Source organism: Lepisosteus platostomus, chromosome 10 (genome assembly GCF_059453375.1).
Source record: "Lepisosteus platostomus isolate fLepPlt1 chromosome 10, fLepPlt1.hap1, whole genome shotgun sequence".
Classification (NCBI taxonomy): Eukaryota; Metazoa; Chordata; class Actinopteri; order Semionotiformes; family Lepisosteidae; genus Lepisosteus; species Lepisosteus platostomus.
In genome coordinates this window covers 9,857,759-9,881,309 of record NC_142620.1, presented here as the reverse complement: position 1 = coordinate 9,881,309, position 23,551 = coordinate 9,857,759, and the positions used below count along the sequence as shown (strand labels likewise).

General features: G+C 46.9%; 2 protein-coding genes across 3 annotated transcripts; one reads left to right on the top strand and one right to left on the bottom strand.

The window, feature by feature from the left end:
- Window positions 1-1,132: 1,132 nt before the first annotated feature.
- Window positions 1,133-16,320, bottom strand: exoc5 (exocyst complex component 5). Its single transcript, XM_088648047.1, has 18 exons — window positions 16,090-16,320; window positions 14,842-14,936; window positions 12,120-12,267; window positions 11,609-11,803; window positions 10,046-10,110; window positions 9,649-9,677; window positions 9,351-9,460; window positions 8,864-8,908; window positions 8,444-8,584; window positions 7,673-7,755; window positions 7,383-7,592; window positions 6,730-6,877; window positions 6,465-6,573; window positions 5,491-5,611; window positions 5,137-5,223; window positions 4,824-4,932; window positions 4,474-4,689; window positions 1,133-3,644 (listed from the first exon to the last, which is right to left on the bottom strand). Exons 1-18 carry the CDS (start codon window positions 16,114-16,116, stop codon window positions 3,456-3,458), a joined length of 2,127 nt encoding a protein of 708 aa, XP_088504173.1. The 5' UTR covers window positions 16,117-16,320; the 3' UTR covers window positions 1,133-3,455.
- Window positions 16,321-16,414: 94 nt separating this feature from the next.
- Window positions 16,415-22,514, top strand: ap5m1 (adaptor related protein complex 5 subunit mu 1). 2 transcript variants are annotated; one of them, XM_088648050.1, is made up of 9 exons: window positions 16,891-16,987; window positions 17,259-17,485; window positions 17,997-18,654; window positions 19,192-19,419; window positions 20,094-20,233; window positions 20,362-20,447; window positions 20,615-20,727; window positions 21,174-21,270; window positions 21,764-22,514. In XM_088648050.1, exons 2-9 carry the CDS (start codon window positions 17,418-17,420, stop codon window positions 21,844-21,846), a joined length of 1,473 nt encoding a protein of 490 aa, XP_088504176.1. In that variant the 5' UTR covers window positions 16,891-16,987; window positions 17,259-17,417; the 3' UTR covers window positions 21,847-22,514. The 2 variants fall into 2 exon arrangements, with proteins under 2 accessions (XP_088504174.1, XP_088504176.1); XM_088648048.1 differs by having other exon boundaries at window positions 16,415-17,485.
- The last annotated feature ends 1,037 nt before the right edge of the window (window positions 22,515-23,551 follow it).

The window sequence follows — 23,551 nt, the reverse complement described above, 5'->3', positions numbered from 1 at the left end:
GAACACTACACACCATGTGTTCAAGTGCTGGAACGTACCTTACATCTCTCTCTCTCACTGGCCCGTGTGCCTTTTACTGCAGAGGAACGCAAACTAGAGGATTTTTACATACATATTAATGACTACTTAGTTACAAGATCACATCACTTCGACACATGTATTGGAAAACCCACCAATATCTGGGAGGATAGATTCATAGCTCGGAAACTAGAGAAGCTCCCACACCAGACAATCTTAGACGTTTGCCACTCTTGTTTCATATAACAAGGTAAGGATAAAACTGTCATTTCAGCTTACACTGCAAACCATTTGTGTTGAGCTCAGTCCTATCTTGACACTTCTCAGTAGTCAGAGAGGGTGCGCACGGTCCACACATAGCCACTAACAGTAAATATAGGCCAGAATCCAGACGTCCTTCGTGTAGCCTCTTATACTAAGCTTCACTTTGTACCAAGAAAAACGGCAAACAAAATATTAGAATACATAATTAAATTTGTGGAATTTAAATTGAGTCACATTAAGATGCAACAGTAACATTAGTAACATGCACCGGTATCTAGTAGAATACTCACCATCGTCACCACATTCTGAAAACATGTTGCTCGTTAACCCAACGAAGAGCGAGCGGCATCTGACATGCTCAGAAGGGAACCAGAAGACAGATGGAAACTGAGAGCCGGAGGCAATTCTGTACCGAAAGGGTTGTGAAGTGTAGAACATGCTATCCAGCCATGTCTGAGAAGCCGATACCCGACTTCTTTCAAGAAACAGCAGGATAAGACCCCCGGATCAATCAGCTACTAGCAAGCAAAAGGCAGAGTTGGTCAAAATGTCCTCCTCGGATTTGCAAACGTTATGTTCTTATGAAATATGATTTGAGAATGAGAACATTCCTGAGGAGATGCGTTTAACTTCAGCATTTTATAACCCTTTTCATCTTTCACATTTTTAGGGCCAGAACGTTCCATTTTTCCCCCCCCATTTCTGAGCTCTGTATTCTTACGGTTCCAGACATGACTTAAAAATAACATCCCAACAGCTGTAACTATTTCTAAACTCCAATCTCAAAGAAAACTGCACTAAGAATATGTTGTCAAAACTATCTCTCTAAGACAGAAAGAACTGGAACAGATTTTAACACAACATTAGATATTTTATTATTAGTAATAAATGCAAACAGCTGTACAGAGGCAAAATCGTGGGGGGCAGAGGACAGGACAGCTTTCAAGTGTCTTGTTGAAATAAAGCATGTACAAATTATAAACCATCACTCTCCACTCAGATTTCCACCCTCCTCTGTCAGCAAGGATTAACCTGGTGGTTAGAGAGACACAGATCTAGTGTTTCAGTTGTAACAAGGAGCTTGGCTGGTTTCTGCCTCTAGGCCTATTGGGAAATATGTGCTGGACACTTGCAACACTGGAGTCAACCTTGAGAGCTCGCCAGTCTTCCGATTCCACAGAACCTGAAATAAACTGGTCTTTTTTTACGGTACTTACACTTCACTCTTCAGTAACCAAAGGTATTGATATCAGCGTACTGTACTACAAGTGAGTGAGGACTAATGCTGAAATGTGTACACTGCAGCACTGTAGAATCATTTAACCTTGGTATGAATGTGTATCAATGTGTCGCAACAAGCAGTTTCTCCTACTTCTGAATGCAGGAAGAGAGAGAGTCCCCTGACATATAGGATTAACTATTCCAGGCATTTAAAGATGACTGCCATCAAAACTGGTGTCACATACAATTAGGGCACAGAACGCTGATCTTGCATCGAGAGCACCAAACTCATGTCACTCATGAGTTACACCCTGACCTTTCAAGGTCAGAGGACAGAGCACTTGTCATGTGTCCATCTGTGCCTTTGGCCTAGGAATGGGAGGATACTATTGTGGTCACCAGCATCAGCTGCTGCACGTTTGTGCCCATTCTCCAAAGGAGAAAAGGGTTATCCCCATCAGGGTGGGCTTACAGAATCAGCACGCAGTACTTCAGATGCCTGTATGGCCCCAACCTATGCCATAAAACCCCTTCGCTACTGTTGCCTATGTATTAAGATGCAGTAGTGCTGGCACAGCCACAATGCACAATGGTTCATTTTGGCACTGTAACAAAAGAAACCGAGGAGTTTGACTAACTCAGACATTCCTGTACTGTACATTTAATACAACTATGGCATTTTTTTTAAAAAGAACTGTTTGGAACAAAAGAAAACTTTACACTGCTTACGTACAGACCAGAAGGTGCCAAGAATCACCCAGTTCTTTAAAATAAAAATAAAAGCACATAAAATCAAGTTAAAAAGGTGGTATTGCAGTCAACGCAGATCAAAATAAAAGTGCACAAATTCTCCAGACCCATGTCCTAGATGATCGCGTTCTCAGTGGAGTGGTTTGATCATTTTCTGCTGTCGTGTACTAAAAAGCGAGGGCTTAGAGGTGGGCTTTTCTCCCAGCGCCACATCCTGTCGCTCTGACCCGCGCCAAGTGAAGCGTGTCCCCAAACCTGTCTACACAGCCACCTGGAGGAGTGCAAAGGCGGGCAGCCCTTCCTAAAAGTACTTATCTATGGCCTGTCACTTGACTAAAACTTCCGATGACTTTCTCAGTTCTGATGGCTTCCGCTCTTGTGTTCCAGCAATCTTTCCCACGTGATAACACTACAGGCACCTGCAGTTATGCACAAGTGTAGGCCTTGGAATTGAATATGTCTAGATCCCACGGCCCACCCAGAATAGCCTTCCAGCTGGCACTGTCAAAGGAAAGGCCCATGCGCTCACATGGAATCACGCCGCCGTAACACTGAGCTGCTGTAGTTTCAGCGGTTTGGCTTGGGAAGTTAACCTGAGATAAAGGAACAAAGGTTTTTTTATGGATTTTACCAGACCCTGCCAACAAAAGAGACTCTTGTAGCCCCGACTGGGTTAAAAAGTTGTTGTTTTCATTAAGCAACCAAGTGGCCTTATTTTACATGGATGATAAAGTGGAAACAAGTTGCCTCTGGATATACTGTGGTATTACTGGGTTTAGCGACAGTTCTGGTGTGCGTTGGCGAAAGAGCCTTCTCAGATGGGAAGAGTGATGACTTTGAACAAGTAAATGCGTTACCCGACAGGAGTGTGCACTAGATAGCTCCGGGGATACTGCTCTGTGTAGTGAGGTGGATTAGCTTTGATTGTACAGCTATGCACTGATGTAGGGCCTATTACCTGACTGAACACCATGAAAGTGCATTTGCTCATTAAGATGAACCAGCAGCAAGAAAACTCTAAGAACTAAAGGGCAGTCTTTATTTCTTGTCTGTTACTGGGAAGGACGCGGGGATTGGCTCACAGCAGGTCAACCGAGGGAGCCTGCTGTTTGGTTCTCATGTCTTGATGGGTACAGTGATTCATTGCTAATGCCACTGGCTTGAGGCACCCCGTAGCCATGCCAGTCTCAGTCTGGTGCCCGTTAGCTGAAGTGGCGGCCGAGCCTGGACGAGCGGTAGTCCGCTCTCAGCTGGACAAAGGCATGCAGCAGGTTACGATCCAGGTTAGTGAGCTGCTCTCCAGAGCACACCTGCTTTAGGTTATCGGGGGCCACCACCAGCAGGTTACAGAGGGCATGGAGTGTATCAAAGAGCTGTAGTACCAGTGGGACCTGCAGGGGGAAGCAGAGGAGCATCAATCTTTAGTAAGAATCGCCAGCGAGGCTCACAGCATACTTTCAACTCTATTTCAATAGATTCCTCAAATTTAAATTCAATCTCAAGGTGCTTTATACTGAGAGGACCCATTTTATCCAACAAGGTGCAGCCCCCACCTGAGTGACGAGTGGCAGCTGCTATCTTCCAACAGAAACTGCTGATGTAAGGAGGAACTACAGTCCAGGGCGGCCAGACTGTACAAATTCAGAATGGAATGCAGCCAAGAAACCAGGGTTAACACTCTTCTGGTAAGCATCATGGGATCTTTAATTGCCAATTAATCAGGAACTTGGTTTAATGTCTGAGCTGAAGAACTGCATCTCCTGCAGCATTGTGTCCCCGGCGACCACACAGAAAAACCGAGCTGTAGCTCAAGCTTCGATCTGAAGAGCAGAGTGCCACCTACTGGTTCACCAACACCACTAGCAGCAGTACAGGACTGCAGCGTTGTTAGCATACACACGCGTCACGTTTGAGAAACCATAAGATCAGTCTGCATTTCCTGAAGGTGCCCAGAGTCTGGGCCTCAACTGCCTTGCTGGGAAGCCTGTTGCAGATACTCGGTGTCACAAAATATTTCCTCTTCTCTTTCCTAACTGAATTTCTCTTCAGTTTCCAATTGTGACACGTAGTTGACAAATCCTGACCCACGCATGAAAGCTTAAAAAGGTCCCACAGGGACATACTTTAGACATCTTTTACATTTATCCCCCCGTCCGGCATCCTCTGCTACCCGTCCCTGTATTCCAAGCCCTCCCTCCCTCTCCTTGCCCCTGCGCTCACCCGGAAGTCCTTGGCACAGCGCCGGTACTCAGCCACATCGCGGATGGCCAGCATGCCCCCCATGGAGCTGTAGCTGAACTGCTGCAGGTGCTCGTGGATGAGCCGGTGAAAGCGCACCCCCAGCTCCGTGAGCACCGTGTCCACGTTCTTCCCGTCCATGGACTTCCGCACGCGCTCCACCTGCTTCCCCATGTACGTGCATACCTTGACGCAGGCCTGCGAGATACGGACACAGGGACCGTGTTCGTGTTTGCGTTCGGTCAGGTGGTGCAGGATTCAAGCCCGCTGCAGGTACTCGTGTTTGCGTTCGGTCAGGTGGTGCAGGATTCAAGCCCGCTGCAGGTACTCACGTTAGTGTACTGAATCATGACGTTATTCTCGTCCTCGGGACGGAAATCCGTCTTCTTTTGCTCTGTGGCCAGGATGTGCTTCATCTGGCCGATCATACAGTTCAGGGTCCTGAAAAAGCGAGCAGGGAAACAGGATGGGTTATGAGAAACGCACAGCCAGCAGCTTCATTTCATTCAACACAAGACCGCATACAGCGCCATTGGGTCTCTTGGAGACGATGCACGATCCACAACGTCGTCAGCGATCGCATTATAACGCGCCAGGACGCAAGCGGTTTCAACAAAGTTTTACATAAGTGTGCTTATGACTGACCTGTCGATGCCGGTATCCAACTTCACCTCCATCTGTTCAATGACCTCCTTCTTCTTCTGCAGACACTCTGTCAGCTTCGGGGAAGAGCTGCGGAGACAGGGACAGAACCAGGCAGGGAGTTACAGCCAGCGTGCCACATTTAGAACAGTCCCGTCCCCCCACCGAGCTCGCGTCAGCGTGGCTGTTGGTTCTCTGCCATTGTTGTGGTGGACGAGACAAGTGCCAGGTATGAAACAGCTTGGCCCTACAGTCAGTATAGCAGTGTGAGAGGTGGGGAGAGGCTGATGTCAGAGACGCGCGAAAGCAGTCACACGCAGGTTTGTGGGTCCCTTGTCACTGGCAGGGGGGGCTCACCTGATCAGGGGCATAAGATGGTCATTGAACTGTTTGTCAAAGAGGTGGAAGATGGTGTTGGCCTGCTGCACCACATCCAGGAAGTACAAGTTGGCATTTTTTGCATCGGGTGATGGGATTGCTGCCAGGAAATTAAAAAGCACATCACACACTCGCCCCCTTCAGCACTTTAGCTCTTGGTGTAAAGTGACAGGGGTAATAAAACAGATCCTGCACCATTCTAAACTATTACCCTACAGAGAATCCAGCCTACCCAACTTGTCCCACTGGATAACCATAAATAAACCTCTTTTGAGTGAACCAGGTGGCCCTATGATTGGGCACAAAATTAAAAATTGGTAAAGAGCAATCAATATTATTAATACTGAAATAGCTGTACTTCACTAGGACTCTAGAGCATGAGTGGTTATGACTTGTGACAACAGGAAAACATCCAAACACATAACATTTTTTTCACAAAGCTACAAGGCTCTGCATTGCTTGACACCTCAATACCACTCTGAGCTACTATCATCCTACTCCCCACCTTGCAACCTTCACTCTTCTAATTCTGGTCTCCTGTCTGTCCCCCAAGCCCGTCTACACTCTATGGGTGACAGGGTCTTCTCCTGTTATGCCCCAAACCTGTGGGACTCTCTCCCAAAGGGTATCAGAAAGTCACCTTCTCTAACCTCCTCCAACTCAAAACCTTCTTCTTTAGAAAAGCCTTTAGTTAACTTGTCCTGCTCTTTACCCCTCTGCTCCTACTGTCTTCAGTTCCCCCATCTACTGTCTTCTCCCAATGTGTATTCTCATTTATTTATTTCATTGTTGTCATTCTGTAAAGCACTTTGAGAAGGCACCTTTAAAGGTGCTATATAAAATAAAGTCTATGACTTATTACTATAAATGGCTCATCTTAGAAAAAGGTATTAAAAACCTAAAAAGATAACATAGATTGCCGTAATTGGCCTGGGTGCAGTGGCTGTACCGACCTGACAGGCCGATCTCCAGGGCGTAGTCGATGTGATCCACACAGAGATGATCCACCAGCAGCAGGAAGATGGAGAAAGCATTCTTGGGGAGGTCAGAGGGGTCGGACAGCTGAGAGATAAGGGGGAGGTCTGCTGAGTCTCCAGGGCAGAAGCTGGCGTTTTCTTACTTAGATTGTATTCGGCACAGCTTAATTCTTCTCTGAACAGCGTTTACTAACCCCGAGGGTAAGCGTGTATTTGCCCCAGGGGGAGGGAGTGTACCTACCCTGTGGCAGCGCTCAAACGCATGCCGGGTCTCCTGCAGCAGGTTGACCACAACCTCTTGTGAAAGGAAGGTCTCCCCATGGGTGTCGATGCTGGGGCCAAGGGGCAGGTTGGTTCGCTGTCGGATCCGCTCTTTTAGGTCCTGGATACTGCAAACAGACACAGGGGGGCCCTCAATACTGCCGGCACCAACACACGAGATAATGGACTTTACACATAAAGACATCGGAAAGGCCAACAAAACGAGAGAAGGCCAATCGGCCCATCTAACCTACTGGCAGTCAGTAGCCAACTGATCCAAGGATCTCACCCTGGGGTCGTACAGTCACCCCTAAATGCCGCAGATGGAGTGAAAGAATGTTCTGGTGCACAGTGAGTCACTGTTTGAGAGGCTGCACCTGCCCAGAGCCATCCTGTGTCTGTGGTGTCAGTGAGACGATGGGATTGGGAGGCAGCCAATTACAACAATGACAACCAGGTGATGGGGGTGGGGTGGGGAGTTGGGTTAAGGCTGAATAATGCATGGATATTTCCCTGTTTTCCCACTTCCAAAGCCTGGCTGCTGAAAAGCCCTTAAGGGATCCAACAAGCAGTGAGGAAAAGCACAGAGATGGCAAAGTGAACCGGCAATGGCAGGGTCCCCCGCAATCTTACCCTCCGGTGCCCAGCGAGCGTTTCTGGTGGTTCTTGGACTCGTAGTATCTCTGCAGGATCATGGTGCTGCGGCTGCGCAGGTACTCGCGCTCCGTGTCGATGTAGCTCTCCAGGTAGGAGGAGAAGATGTTCTTGATGAGCTTGGACAGGAAGGTGTGCTTGTCAGAGCCCAGATTGAACTCGGTCAGCTTGCTGGCCAGAGCGGTCGTCCTGCAGTGAGCACCACAGCAAGAGTGAGTCTTTACCTTCAAAAGAAGCTGTACAGCAGCCAGTGGCGAGACACCGGTTACCTGGTGTACAGGTCGTACAAGTTCTTCAGGTACTGCTCAGCGTCTGACTTGCGGCTCTCCTCTAGCTTGTCCCTGACGTGGCTCTGTAACACAGACCGTGACCTCAGTTAGACCTTGACCATGACAGGCAGCTGCTCAGCCAAGGAAACAGTCTTCCTTGGGGCTAACACTTGTCCTTCCGGGCTGCAGCACAAACCACGTCGAAATCAAGACATCAGACATTCAGTGTGAGGCACGTAAACTCACGTGAAAGACCAAAGAACTCCCATTCTTCTCATTCAGCTGCTCGGTATTACAAGAATATGTGTCTATACTCATCAGTCAAACACAAGACATTGAAGACACAGCAGTAAATTAAAAACTACTGAAGAGAACCAGTTAGTGGTGTCAGAAATGCTGAAGTAAACTTTCATTTACATGAATACCAACATCAATACTACGGTATGTTTCATACTAGGGCCATGGACCTCCTTACCAGAGGCGCATATGAATTTGCCTTACATGTCATTCATTGTAATGCCTTGATGATAATCTTAGTCCAATCTGGGTTCATAACCCTATCACCTTCCAAAACCTTGCAATATAACTTAGTCCTTCAAACCCTATTTTTAACTTAATTTAACAGAAGAATTCTGGCCCACAATATTTCATAACGATATCTTTTTTGTTTCAGAACGCTCTGTTCCTTCCAAGAATCATGGGTGAATGGCTGACACTGCACAGTGAAGGGTGCTTCAGTCTTACGAGCCAATGATCAAGCGGAATGATTACCTGCAGCTTGTTCTCGAAGATGCTCTGGATGAGTTTGGCCATAACAGTCTCCGGGCTACAGAACACCTCTCCCACCTGTTTATTAACCCGCTGGCACAGCGACGCCGTATCCTCAAATACGTCATTCTGCTGGTACGCCGCCTACACACACACGGGGTTTCCAGTCATTCTCCGGACTACGCCGAACACAGCATAATTGCGAACCGCACTGCTGACAGCACAGTTTGCAATTGTGAAATACTGCACATGACCGCAAACCACAGTCTACAATGGCCTCGGGCCTAAAAAACCGATGCTGCTATGCATGCAGCAGTTTTGCAGGTACACTGGTACAGCATTATAGAGACAGCACAAACAACTAGCTGCTCAAGAATTTGACTTTGTGGGGAATCAAAGAAAGAAAAATATGAGATGACCCACCTCTTGACACTGTTTGATGTACACATCGACGCAGTGAGCGTAGCCCTGCAAAGACACAGACACACAGGTCACCACTGCGCCACTCTCATGCCTTCTGAGCATAATGTGCAAAGATTCAAGATCTGAATGGAAAGATAGGATTTTTCATGAACAATGATATTGCCTCTCAATTTTAAAATCCAAAGCACTGGAAGCGCACTTAAATTAGAAAACATGAGGTATTTCTTAACCCAGAGAGATGTGAGAACATGGAAAAACCTACCTAGAAATGTTGTTCCTATCTTATCGTCTTTCAAGAAACGACTGGACGAGTATTAAGTACTTACTACCAGATGGGTTATATGGGCCACAAGGGCTCCTCTTGTTTGTAATCTTTCTTACGTCCCTGTGGTCACAGAGTTCATGTCAGAAAGCTCATAGTATGAAGGAGCCCTCTATAATAACAAGGGATGGGGCTGGCAGGTCACAGAGCATAAGGCACAGTCACCTTGAAGTGCAGCAGGACTGAGGCCACTTCCCTCATGCGGCCGATCTCTCCCCTGCGCTGGGCAGCTGTGAACTCCTGGATGAGCTGGCGCTCCAGGTCATGGTACTTACCTGCACAGAGAGACAGATCACACGTCAACACAGCACAGCACTGGAGGTTACAGACAATGCAAATTACAGAACAGGGAAGCTCTCAAAGTCGGATCAGCTACAGACAAGACATGACGCCTTAAAAAAGTCTAGTCCCTCTTCCCGTGCTCCAAGAGGATCCAGAGGCATTTCAAAACGGAACCACTTACTTGCAATCTTTGCTTTCACGGCAGAAAACCTACCAAGACCAAAAGACAGGAGAAATTCTAATCACCATCTGATGAACAGAATAAAAAGCCTTTAGTCTTCCCTTTTCCCCAGTTGTAATCATTTTAGAGTTTTGAAATTCTAGACACATGCAAGACGATGATTTCTATGCAAGACTTCTTCTATCCTCAAAATGTAAAAAGCTTTAAGGCTAACCTTTTCCCCAATTCTAATCATTTTATGGTCTTGAAATTGTACACAGATGCAAAATGTTGGATTTCTCTTCTTCTATCCCCGTGTCATTCTTACACATTTTGAAGGAACAACAGTTTAATTCATGCTCTTCCTGCATCCTCTCTGAATCCTGTGATTTTGTTCTGTGGTCAAGTGCAAACTCACCTGTCAAAGGGCAACTCCTGGGCAATCAGGTGGAGTTTCTGAATGATATCAGCTGCTTCTTTAATCTAGAACAAAACAGAAAAGTGGCCAGAAAATTGATACTCGAATAGGAGAAATGACAAGCACACCAAATCTTCTGAACACCTGCTTACATCACAGAGCCATTCCTGCAGAGGAATTCAAAGACACAACCACATGGAAAAATCACCTATGAAAACCAGCAACTGCAAAGGCTGATTCACTCTGCCCTCCAAATACAGGAAATAAATACAGAGTGCACGCATTTATATTTGATATAGGAATGGACTGTTCTACATTGTGTGTATTGCAAAATGAGTGTAAATAATCATTGCTAATTTAATTAACCAGAACTAACTTTCAAGGAGTGGGGGAATGAATTCATACCCAAAATAAATGGTGGGCCCACGATACACAATTCATTTCACTGTTCCCATAGAAGCCTGCTGAAGCTAACATCATTAATCACTCCCATGAGGTAGATGCAGCCTTTTCCTCTGTGAGGCTTTATAAGTATCTGTCCTCTAGCTAAGATTAGCTAAATCCCATGTAAGTGATGTAGCCGTCGCCCTGCAGTCAGGGTTTATAAGCACTTGTCTCCATGCTGGCAGGCCAGCCCTCCGTTTTATAGGGATTAGCAAAGCCTGTCCCTCCAGCTATTGACACACAGCTTCCCATTCTGCTCTAGGTACACTCACACATTCGCAGTGCTTTAGTTATTCATGTCCACCTTGAGTATGATGTCCAGGTCCAGGTCCAGTCTTGGGACATTACAGAAAAGATGCTGCCAGTGTCTTACTGTCAGTACCATATTCACATGCAGGTCTTACAAGACATATCCCTTTGACCGCACGTGTCTCACTTTAATTTTCTTCCAAGGTTATACAGAGGACGGTGTTAAAAGAATGGGTAGATCTTGTTGAAAATGCAGATGGAAGGCTTTTACATGCTTCTCTGTTCCAGCAGCTCATGACCAGCCACAGTCAGACGACTGCATGCCTTCCTGCATTGGAAAACAGTCTATGGGACAGCTAAACAGCATCACCAAGCCCATGGTGAGAAGGGTAAATGGGAATGGCTGGGTTTGCCATGACAAACTGTCGAGATACGTTTACTAGTAGTTCTGTAAGGTGGGGGAGAGAACAGCTAGTAGTTACATGTGCAGTACTTAATGGTTGGCTCGTAGTTTTTATTGTAACATGAAAGGTGAGCAACCTTAAATAACTTTATCAGTTGTGGTATAGGAAAGGCATAAACAACCTTGTGACTTCCATTCCAGTCTTTCTTCAGACTAGTGGATCTTCAGTACTCAACTCATCTTAAGCAGCAGAGCCACGTAAGTCATTCAAAACGTCTCTCTGCACGTGCACTGAATGGCAGATCCTGGACTCCCTGTCCTTGCAATAGCCTACTAACAGCTAACAGACCGTGTTTGTGCCTTTGCAAGCAAACAAAATCTGAGTACTGCGGAAACAGGAAGTGGATATTGGCCGGTCCAGTGGTAATTAGAGGGGAGATTCTCTCCGAGCAGCATGTTAGTGTGACCTTATCAGGGTTGTTGAAGACATCGCTGCGCAGCTCCCCGTCCAGGAACTCGTTGAAGTAGGTCATGAGGCGCTGGGCCTCCACGGCTCTCTGACGTGGCGTGTTCACCCCCTCCAGCTGGTCGCCTAAGTGGCAGACCTTCGTCGCCACATAGCTGATGTGCTCATCCAGCTCCTGGAAGTGCTGGAACGCCACCTGTACAGGCAAACATACATACATTTATCAAAAGGGACCAGATAAACTGCCAGCGCACCAAGAGGCGGACCCCAAACAGACAAATACTTCTGAGAATAAAAGCATATTCCACTACATTAAACCTGAGGAGAAGTAAACTGTACTCCTTTAAAAAGACTACTTGTCTTCCGCAGACAGCCCCTTTGGATAACCTCTGTCAAACCAAATAAAACAAATGATCTTCGCAGAACCGTCTGTCAGCATCTTATACTGGCACATGCCATGAGGAGCAGTCACAGAGGGCAGAGACAGTGCCCGGTGATGGCTGATCGCTGACCTGGTTGCTTCGCTGCAGGTCCTGCACCTTGCGGGCAAACTCTTTGGCTTCCCTGTGGCACTGCTGCTCCAGTTTCTCCACCCGCCTCTGGATTCGCTCATCCAGCTGCTTCAGCTCTTCAATGTGGTTCTGAAACTCCTCCAGCAGCCTGCAGAGGGGCAGCAAAGGAAAAAGTCCCAGAATCGAACCAAGCAGCCAGGCAGCAATCAGCACACAGATTTGCCAAAAAGAGCCCAGAATGCAAAGGCTCAGCCCCCTAAGGACTAAGATGCAGTAGAACGAGCAAAACATACATTTGTTTGATGAGCGCACTATGGCTGCCATTGCATCATCCAGGTGGTGGATGGTTACCTGTAAAGTGCTTTGAGTGGAGTGCCCAGAAAAGTGCTAATTTAATGTCAGGAGTTAGATGTTTTTTGCCATTAGCTAATATTCCAAGGACAAAGTCAAGTTTATATGCATCTTCCCATTAGGTAGGTCGGTCCCTTTTCAGGCCATAAAGGCCCATGGGGGAATGGGGGACAAGGGCCATCATTTTTCTTGACCATCCGACACTGGAGGTGGAGGTGATGTGGTCAGCATCATGCTCTGGCAGGCCTGTTACCCCCAGAAGGATTAACCCCCCGGTACTCATTTGGAAAGCAGGCTGAGTCTGCTGCCCCTCACCTGCCCCTACCTGGGATTGAACCCAGCACCTTCCGGTCAGGAGCTAGATGCCCTTGTCGTCTGAGCCACCAGAGCTCCTCCATCTTTCTATTACTGTGTTTAATTTAACATTGTCTTAAAAATAAGCTTTATTAAGACCTAAAATGAAACAAAAGCCTGAAGATTCTTCAAATCCCAAAGACCTTCCCACCCCTGGTCTAAAGATGGTTATTTGAAAATATCATTCTTTCTATATGCAAGAGTTCCAGAAAAAAATTTTTTTGAGAAACGAGATTTGAAAATATATGCTGCATTGATGTTTCTCAAACAATGAATGGATTTTGGATATTGATTGAATGTTTTGGGTATTGTTTTTATTAATTAGTCATTAACGAATAAGCCTCCGAGAAAAACTGCAATTTCAAGAATCATGAAGTTAGCCAACCACTGTGAATCTGCAGGAGATTCAGTTTGCATTAACTGATTAATTGGATTTGGAGATCCACAGAGCTGACACTCAAGCCTATCAACTGGCTTCCTAACACTGTAGATGGCCAAGAGCTGCATTTTAGCACATGGGTAGGTTTTTTTGACAACCCAAAGCCAATCAATGAAAATGAACACAGTGAACCACTGTGACCTGATGCTCAGTTTTAATTTAAAAATATAGGACAGCTTGAACTATATATATACATGCATGCATGTTGATTCATCATGATTAAGACTTCTCATTCAGCACATTTTCACATTTTTGTTAGTGGACACTATCGCCATCTACTGTTTAAAGCAAAAAATAAGTTATGTTATTTGTTGATTTGATTAATAAAAATCCAAATAATCAGAGTACTGTCGATCACCTTCTGCAGATGTTTTAATTTCTAACTTTAGAAGATGTTATAAGCCAAACACAGCCTGAAAATGACCTAATTGACCTAACTGCAGAATTGCCACACCTGCCAGACCCAAAACAGCTCCAAATCCTACTGGGGGGAGGAAACTCAATAGAGCTGGCAGTGCAGTATGGGATCTCCTCTCAAAGCCAGAGGAACAGACAGTAAGCCTGTTCCACAATAATGTTTTATTCAATGCATGTAAACCTTAAATTATAATTTCTTACTGTAAAAACCTCTAAACTTTTTTTAATTGCACCTACTTTGGTAATACTGTAATTGATCAGTAAGGCCCCAGGAATTTAAATTTGGGAAACCACAAGACAACCCCCAGCATCGCCACACGTCTATGACAGTCACCATGAGGTGGTGTGAGCAACACCTCAGGTATACTGCTCAGCAGTGAAGCCAAGTCCTCCTTAGCGACAAATCATGGTTTTGTGTAGAGTGGCCTGATGGACATCAGTAAGTGCGACGCAGCTGTGCAAAATGAAATGCTAATTACTGGGTACAATTGATGGTGATGGCCTGGGCACGAGCGTGTAGTTGCTCCACTGATGGAGTTTCTCGGACATCGCTTGCTGCCCTTCCTGTGAGCTCATCCCGATATGACAACATTCCAGCAGGAGAGCAGAAAAGCCCCTGTTACGCAAATGAGAATGTGTAACATTCAGCCAGCAATGCTGTGTTTGTCTTACTGGAGCCCCACCGAAAATGAGTGGGATGATCCGAGACAATGCGACATCTAGGTTTCAGAAGTCAGTGATGTACCGAGACCTGCCTGTTCCCGCTCTATGAAAACAATGGGACAGAATCTGATGCAGAGCACAAGTCTCAGCTGTACTACTTTATTGCTTCCAACAGTGGCTGCACACATGCTAACCTGTGGCTTTCAGAGTGGAGAAACTCCGGATGACTAGAGCTAATCGGCAAATGACCGATGTCAAGTCCGTCTACCAAAAAATCTATGGAAAAAGATTTGTTTTCCTGTGTAAGTTATTGCTGTTATAAGTGATGTTTCTTTTATGCTGTGTACAGATCTCTATAAACATACCAGCTTTTTCAGCAACACCAACACCCCCTGTAAGTTTCCCCGATTTGTTTTAGGGAAGCTGCATCCCGATCTACAAAAATATTCCCGCCGAGCTGAGGAAAAGCCCACAAATCAAGAGGAAGGCCAGCGCTACCTTTTGGGATCAAAGGCCTCAGCCCCTCCTTTTGAGCCGCCCCCAGGGGTCCTCCAGGCGAGCCTTTCAATGTACTCATCCGCATCAAAGGGCTCCTGCCGGAAGAAAAGGAAGACAGTGTCAGGCTGGGAAAAGCCCGGGCTCGGGATCAGCCCATCACAATTCAAGACAAGGATGCTCCGCAGGAAGAAAATGTTTTTTTTCCCACCCCATTGGGTGAACTTCATTGTTTAGGTATTGATTCAGAATTCATTTTAATTCTGTGTCGAGCCATACGGCAAAAATGTCCAATCCAAACTTACCTGTCTTGCAAATGGATTCCTGCATGGTACATGTCAAACAGAAGAGAGCATGAAGGAACCCAATAACCTCACGTATTTCACACATTGGTTTCAACATCACCTGAAAATATCTCATTTCAAAAGGAAAATAAAGTGCCTTTTTACCAAGCTCCTTGCATCTATCTCACAGGGTGCCTTAAGAAACACTGTGGAGAGGTTTTAGCAGAAACTACCAGTAACAACATGACCAAGGAATTAAATAAACCCCTCATACTTATTCCTTGTTCTTCTGTTCAATAACTGTGGCAAGAACAGCTGACAGCCTTTGTAATCCAAATGTACCACGCAAAACAATCTGTGGTTAATGAACTCCATTTCAGTGAAACGACATACACGAACTAATTCCCTGCTACGGTCTGCACCCGATCTGAGATCTACCAGAAACAACACAGCCCCTCACTGGACTCCACTACAGCAAATCACAAAAACGACACGGCGCTTCTCCGATTCCACTCCCTGCTCGTCTTACTGCTACTAAGAGAGGACTGCTGGCCTCCCTGGATGTAAGCGTCTGCCCCAGAATCATTGTCCTGTTATATCCCAAGAGACTTGGACCGGACTACCAGATTCATATCACTGCAAAACACGAGAGTTAAATAATAATTCCGCCAACATTTCTCTATGGATCTGCGAGTGTGTAGCAGGTTTAATTAAAAAAAGATCTGAATTGTAAAAATGTTATATTTGGGATATAAGCTTCTTTGACAGACAACCAACCACACACTTCATTGAACAGGGTATTGGTGTTAAATCAAGAAGACAAGAAACACAAGCACGAATGCGTGTCCGGGATGAGATAAGCATATTAAACGTGTCGTTATTATAGCCAATATTAAAATCGTTATCGCAATTAAACTGCAAGCTTTAATAAAGCTAAATATTCTGCACAGCTAGGCTGCAGCCCCACCTCAAACAGCTGAGCTGTCGTTGCCATGATTTGAGTTTCGGCTCCAACCTGAAACTCTAGAAAGGGCGGCGTTGGCTGAACTGGACCGAACCGGGAAAGATAGCAGAATCCCAGGGTAAGCAGCCCCTCTGTTTTCTTCTGCTTTCTTGCAGTCTGTTGTTCACCGTCTTCCACAGGCCCTGTACTTCCTGTACACAGCTGCCATATCCGGGCCGGAAACAGAAACAATAAGCCCCACCCACACCAGGGGGCGCGGCCTCGGAGCTAGGCGCGCTCACGAAGGGGGGGCGCGTTTGTCCGTGGAGCTGGGCGTTGGGAAGTAGTGTAGGACTGCTCTGGAAAAAAACCCCAATAACCTGTGTCAGAATTATCTGGAGACCGGAATGATTCAAAAATGAGAAATTAGCGATTCATTTTAGGTTTCAGTTATTTTTTAAGTCATTGAATGTATGACCTTGTGAACCTCGTGATTCCCTTCAGTTTTCTCAATTCGTTTTATTTCTCCAGGAAACAAGTCTGTGTACCGTTAAGTAAAATATTTCGTTTTAAAGCATTTTTGTTTCAATGATGAGATCAGGTACACGTGTTCCGACCGTATTTTTAAGGTATATGAACAGCTAAATGCATATCAGATGGCATGCATTAAGCTGTTGAAACTGCAAGTTTATTGCATTATGATGGTTCTCTACAAATAGGAAGGAGACACACCCACATGATCCGATAAGTAACGTTTATACTGAGCACCCAATTTCTAGCCGAAAGTAAAAAACGCTGTTTGGCTTGCTGGAGCGCGTGCCCGACATAGGGGGGCGGAGCCTAGCGCTCACGAGTTGCAGCGCGCAGGCGTGTCAGCACGTGTTCCCTTGAGCAGGAAGTAGTTGTGTTGTAAACGCAAGAGGTTAGAGTTTTGATTTTTAATTTTGAACAGTAACGTGAAACAGCACTTTATTTTGTATCCGTTTCCTTTAACAGCGGTCAGCATACACATGGACTGGGAGAGCTGTTCTCAAACATTTTTATTGCTAATTGCAAGATTAGTCTGTGCACTTCTTTGTAGAAAAAAATGTATCGAACAGTTGCTGTAGATGGATCGATAATCGTCTTATTTTTTCACAGTAACGTGCGACCGATTCGTTGTTTTGATACACATAATTGTTAACTTTATTTAGACGAGTGTCAGTCGCACTGGAGCTGGAGTGACGAGTGAAAACGAAATGGGAGGCATGTAGCTAATCTTGCGCACACTGGATTACTCGACTGGGCGTAAGAAGATCGAGTAAAAGTCAGCATTTGTACACATTTACAATAAAGGCACGGAAGGAGGTAAAATGAGTATTCGGGCTTTGTGGATCATCAGCCACTGCAAAGGAGAGCCTGGGACAGTACGGTTCTCAAAGTAAGTGACCTCGCTTACTGTTTTCATTACTGCACCTCAAACCCATGAATATACCTAAAAGACGTGTTTTTTTTATTAATAACCAATAAAGAAGTCCTGCACAAGTGTCAGTTGTGATGTTTTGATATGGGCCATTAGTTTCACTGTCACAAGACATGATTGAGAGTTTGTAAGTCAGGTGGTTTTCCGCTGGGGCGACTTTAAAACGCGAACTGCGCCAGCCGGAGCCAGCGCGTCTGCAGCCGCACTCGATCAGCAGTGATGGGGAAAAAGAAGCCGCAGCCAGCTGAGACCTTTCAAGTTCTCATCCCTCCTGTTTCAGGGTAGTACATAGCGCTTTCCCCAGCAGAAAGTTCAGAATGGCCTGGTTCCGCGAGTTTACATTCCATCAGAAAAGTGCTAATAAACTGCCCATCGTAAAGAAAAGAGCAGCTGTATACACAACTCTAACTGCGCTTTCCGTGTGCTGGCTGACCGCCCCTCTCTCAGTGTGTTGCCGTGGGTCTTACAGGCGGTACCCGACGGTCGAGAGACGTGCCCGGGAGATGGCCGGGGCGAAGTATGTGGCTGTCCCCGAGGACGCGGCTGTGCTGCACCCCCTGTTGACAGAGCTGGCACTGACGGACCCCGAAAAGCCCTTTGTGGCTGCTCGGGACGACTGCGCCCGCCCCCAGCGTTCCCCAGCCCTGGAGCTGCGTCTGGAGGGTCGGGAGGGCGGCGCTCTGTGGCCGCTGCTGGCCGTCACCCAGGGGGGGTTGATCTTGGCCTGCCTGCCCCTGGTGGATGCCCCCCCTGAGCCTCGGCCCCCGCTACCCAGCCTGGCCTCCGTGTCCCAGGCCCTCTCGCTGCTGGCGGGGCTGCAGGCTTTCCTGTGTGGGCCGGGGGGAAAGGCTGAAGCGGACCTCCTTGCCTCGCGTCTGGCCATCTTGCCCGCTGTGGTCCTGCAAGTCTGCCCCCTGGGGACCCCTCTGGATACCCCCCAGGCGGGTCTGCCACCAGCCCCCTCGCCGCCAGCCGCCGGGGCTCAGAAGCAGCCGGCCTGGAAGCCAGGCGGGCATCGCGGGCGAGCCGCGGTCAACGTGGCGCTGAGCGAGCACGTGCGCTCCATGCAGTACGGTAGCCGCACCAAGCAGGACCTCTGGGACGTCTTCGGCACGGTCACCTGCAAGGTGAGCCCCGGGGTGCAGGGGTTAGGACTGGGAGAGGGAAGGCGTCCGGCGTCCCTCTCCGTTCCCACACTACGACCAAACCAGAAGAGCTCCCCTGTGGCCTTACCATAAAAAGGCAAAGTAAGGCTTTAGTTCTTAACAACTGCTGCTCAGATATGCCCAAACAGGCTTCTTATAATAATAACAACTTGATTTTATATAGCGCCTTTAAAGGTGGCTTCTCAAGGCGCTTTACAGAATGACAACAACAATGCAAAAATACACAAGATATGCACAATGAGAATACACAATGGGTGGAGACAGTAGATGGGAGAACTACAGTAGGAGCAGAGGGGTAAAGAACAGAACCAGTTAAGTAAAGGCTTTTCTACAGAAGAAGGTTTGTCCTTGATACTTCATGATTATCAGCTTCTGGGGCTTGATAAATGCATTATGCCCGTGATCATCTGCAGGCGCTTGAAAGCTTTCTGTTGTGAGCAGCGCAGAGATGCTGCCGTCTCTCACACCAGAGTGTGCTCTCTCCCGCTGCTGTGTCAGTGTGAGCTGGAAGGGGTGCTGCCGAACGTGACCGTCACCCTCAGTTTGCCGCCGAACGGCTCCCCGCTGCAGGACGTGCTGGTCCACCCCTGCGTGACCTCCCTGGACTCCAGCGTCCTGACCGCCAGCAGCGTGGACGACGGCGAAGGCTCGGCTTTCTCCGGCCCCTACAAGTTCCCCTTCTCCCCGCCGCTGGAGCCTTTCTGCCTCTGCAGCTACACGTCGCAGGTACGCAGGGGTACACACTCACAGACTGGCCTCCCGGACGGATGAGGCTGGAAGCACGGATACCCTGCCTGGGCCTGACCTGCCTACAGACGGGCCCGGGCAGAGGCAGAGCATGCCAGATTACAAACAGGGCTGCAAACCGGAGGAGGCCCTTCGGTTTGGTAGTTAGCAGCCAATTGATCCAAGGACCTCATCCAGCCTTGCAAAAAGCCAGGGAATCGGCTTCATCCACGTGGCTGTCGACACACATTATATTTTGCAGCTGTTGGGAGAAATTTTCCCGCTTCCCCTTAAAAGACTGTCAGGAGTCTGTCTCAGAGGGAGGGAGTGAAACACACAGAGATGCTTGGTGCATTTTTCTCAAATAAATTAAACTAGAACAGTCCTAAAATATTTTTCTGGGATCTTTCACGCTTCCCTGTGCTTCTCAGATTGGCAGCATTCCAGAATCATCTACCTCTTCCTCTTCCTTATTTGCCGAAGATGGCTTCTTTTAACACAATTGGTTGCTAAGTTTCATAGCACACCAGTCACTTTGTAACACAGTATAGGATTGTGTAGAGACCTCTCAACACGGCCTTTGAATGGTAGAGGCAGGAATTCAAAGCCAGTGCACCCTCAGGCAGCTGGTCCCCATCTCCCTGTGACCTCTTTCTTTTGCTGCCTGTGCTCAGGTGCCTGTGCCGCCCATCCTGGGGTCCTATCAGCTGAAGGAGGAGGAGCACCAGTTGAAGGTGACCGTCAGCCTGAAGTTGCACGAAAGTGTGAAGAACAGCTTTGAGTACTGCGAGGCACACCTGCCCTTCTTCAACAGGTAATATACCCCGTCCCTGATGTACAATACACCGTTTCTGTTTTAAAGCCTGCTGATGCTTTCTGTCTGCTGTTGAGACAACTGGTCAGAAGTAACCTGGACAAACGGCCGGTGTGATTTCTCACCAGGGGTCAGCTGACCAACGTGGACGTGCGTGTGAGCTCAGGCCAGCTGGAGGTATCTCGAGAGAAGGGCCTTCTGGTTTGGGTTCTGGGTAGGTGCAGAGGGTGTCGTTTTTATTACTCTTCTATAGCTTTGTGTGCACCGATTTCAGGGATGGCCATAGACAGCTATCTGAGGCATCTTCCCATCTGCTTCCAGTGTTCCTTTAAGGATGTAAAAAAAAACAACGTTTGTTTCTTTCTTCCTCTCTCCCCTAAGGTCAGAAGTTCCCCAGGTCCTTAGAGGTCTCCCTGGGAGGCACTGTGAGTTTCTCTGCGCAGGCGCAAGGGCCTGTTGAGCCTCTCTGCACAGGACTCACTGCGTACATCAAGGTGATTGTGCACACAGGGTTCTGGTTTAAAACAAGGCGCATTTTCCAGGTTGAGTGCTTGTACCTCATCTGGTGTCAAATATTGACTCATAATGATTGAGAATGGTATTAGTTTTTACTGGGAAAATGAAATATAAAGGATGAAGCAGGTGATTTGTGTTAAATTATCTTGATGTGGAGGTGTGAATTTCATATCAAGATATAGTGTATATTATACTACATATAAAATATAGTGATTATTTTTATTCCCAGACATGAGTTGATATTTGGTTCTTTAACCTGATCTGTGTGCAGACTTCCTTGTAATGGTGTTTTGGATTTCATTGTATACAGATGTGTGATACTGGCCTGTTACATTTTTTCAATTTGTCATTGAAAGTTCACGTTATTCTCAGCTGTGCTGTCATTAGTGCTGTGTGACAGTGTCAGTGTGTGTCTGTTTTGCAGCTGTATTTCAGAGTCCCTGACCTGACTCTTTCTGGATGCTCGGTGGACCAGCACTCCGTGCAGGTGTACTCCTCCGCCAAGCCACGCATCAGCACCTGTGAGTGTTAATACATACATGGCATCGGCACACTTAACTGGTAAAAACATTTAGGTCTTCAAGTCACAAAGTGTGTCATTGGTCAGATTAAATTGTGAGACTTGAATATACATATGCACACTGACAGCGCCTATTCTAATGCACTCACTATTGCTCAAAGGTTTCACACCTATAAACCATGTTTCTATTCACCACACACAAGCATTAATACATTCACTGTACTTGTTTGCTTTTTGCTGCTCTTTACTTATTTGCATGCAGAGGTTCAGTCTGCTGTTGGTTGGAAACATATCTCATAAAGGTACTTCACTGAAGCAGACATCATGCTACTCCGGCATGCACTTTGTTCTGTAGAAACTGGGCAGTGTCCCTCAGATTTAGAGCTTTGGAAATAGGCCCTGACCCCTAGTGGTGGGTTTTAGAAAATGTTCTTGGGTATTGTCTAATGCTGTTACCTATAGGAAGCTGACATCATCATTCCCTATTTCTGCAGCACGAGAGCTTGTGTCCTCAGAGTATTACATCTGGAACTCTACTGGGGATGCCCCTGTTTCCTCTGGACTCATGATGCTGTAACTAGGTGTGGACGAGAGAGTGGAGCTCTGATACTGGAGTCTCTACAAGCTACGCTTCAGGCACTGTCCTGTTTGTCCTTCACAAGACACGGCCTTCAGTGGAGAAAGGAAACAGAACAACAAATTGAATGTCTTGTCTCATAAAGAAAATAGCACTTTTGTAGGAAAGAGAGAAACAATTCAAGGCATTGAAGATGACTTAATTATTCAGTCTGCAAATGTAATTTTTGTTCTGCCCCTTCGGTATGGCAGTGCTGAGGTTTGTGCATGCTTGACTAATTTCAGGTTGACCCTGTGATTTTTCTGAGCCCTCGGACTCTGAACCACTGCCACCTGTTGAGGTCAAACAGCCGTATTCTCGGCTGAATGGTTCCTGACTTTCTCTGGGCTAAATGGGAAGGTGTTTCTATTAATTAGCCCTTAACCACTTTACAAGGAGCCAGAAGAAATACAGATTCTACCTGAGTGGATGTCTTTTGCTTGTGCACAACTGCAAGCTTTGAAGTGCAGTTCGGTGCTGAGTTGCAACTTGTAAACATAGGACTAACAAATGGAATAAACAACTTTGTTGTTGCACTGCTTGGGGAATATCCAACTTTGTTTTGTTGTTGGACCACTTGGTGGTTTTTCTTGCACTCTTCATTTGTGTAATAAATAGTTCACAAGTAACCACAGACCTTGACATTCTTCATTTTGCGTGAAATATTGAGGTTGGATGTGAAAGGTGACCATCAGTACTTGATACCAGTTTCCCATTAGCTCTGTGTCGAGCTGGGGGTGCGCTCTCAGCACGGCCATGACTCTTTAATGGGGGGGGGGGGCGGGGGGTTGTCACTGCCCCTCCATCAGCTGGATAATTAAAGGCAAGGGCCCCGCCGGTCTGAGCAGTGACAGTCCGAGAGCTTTAGCTGTGTGAATGGGGGCTCTCAAGGCAGCACCACAATGAGCAGCGCAGTGAACTGGCAGCTCCCTCCGTCTGCCTCGGCTCTCTGTCTGTCAGCCGGCCGCCAGGCTGCCTCTTCAGACAGGGCTGCCCCCTGCTCAGAGAGGGGCACTCCAGCTTAAACTCTAGGGCTGTTGATTTTTCTCATGGATTTCTCCTTCCCTTGCTGGGCTCCTGAATAGCTAATTGCTGCGACAGATCTAACGAGGGTCTGAGTACTCGGGCTCTTATAGAAAGCAGGGGTGGGGGCTCCAGTAAAATACCAAAGGGAGAGGGAGGCATTGTGCTGGGTCTTACAGCCCTCATCTTTTCTTGGTGCTGTGTTTTAAAATCCTAAGTTATAAACTGTAGTTTACTGTCTAATAACTCCCTTTTAACAGTGGTATTAAGTATATCTTTTAGAGGGCCATACTTATAGAGGATCCATGTGTCTCCAACTCTAGGCTGCCCTGGTCAGCTGAGAGGGACGGGACTTGTCCTCCAGGTCTCTTGGTGTGGCTTTGTTGTCTGTGTTGTGTTGAGACATCCACTATCCCCCCTTCTCTTCCAATCCCTCCTGGCAGCGAGTGACCTCTGACCTTCTGCTTTTCTTTTTTTATTCATCTCTTTCCACTCTTGATTTCTATTGGTAAAATCAAGTAGGCATTCCAGTGTCATAAAATACCGGGCGATGTTTCTTATAACTAACCATAGCATTCATAATTGCATCTTCATCCCTGCTGTCTCCTTCTCTGTGACTTCTTTCTGTGCTTATCAGGCTCTG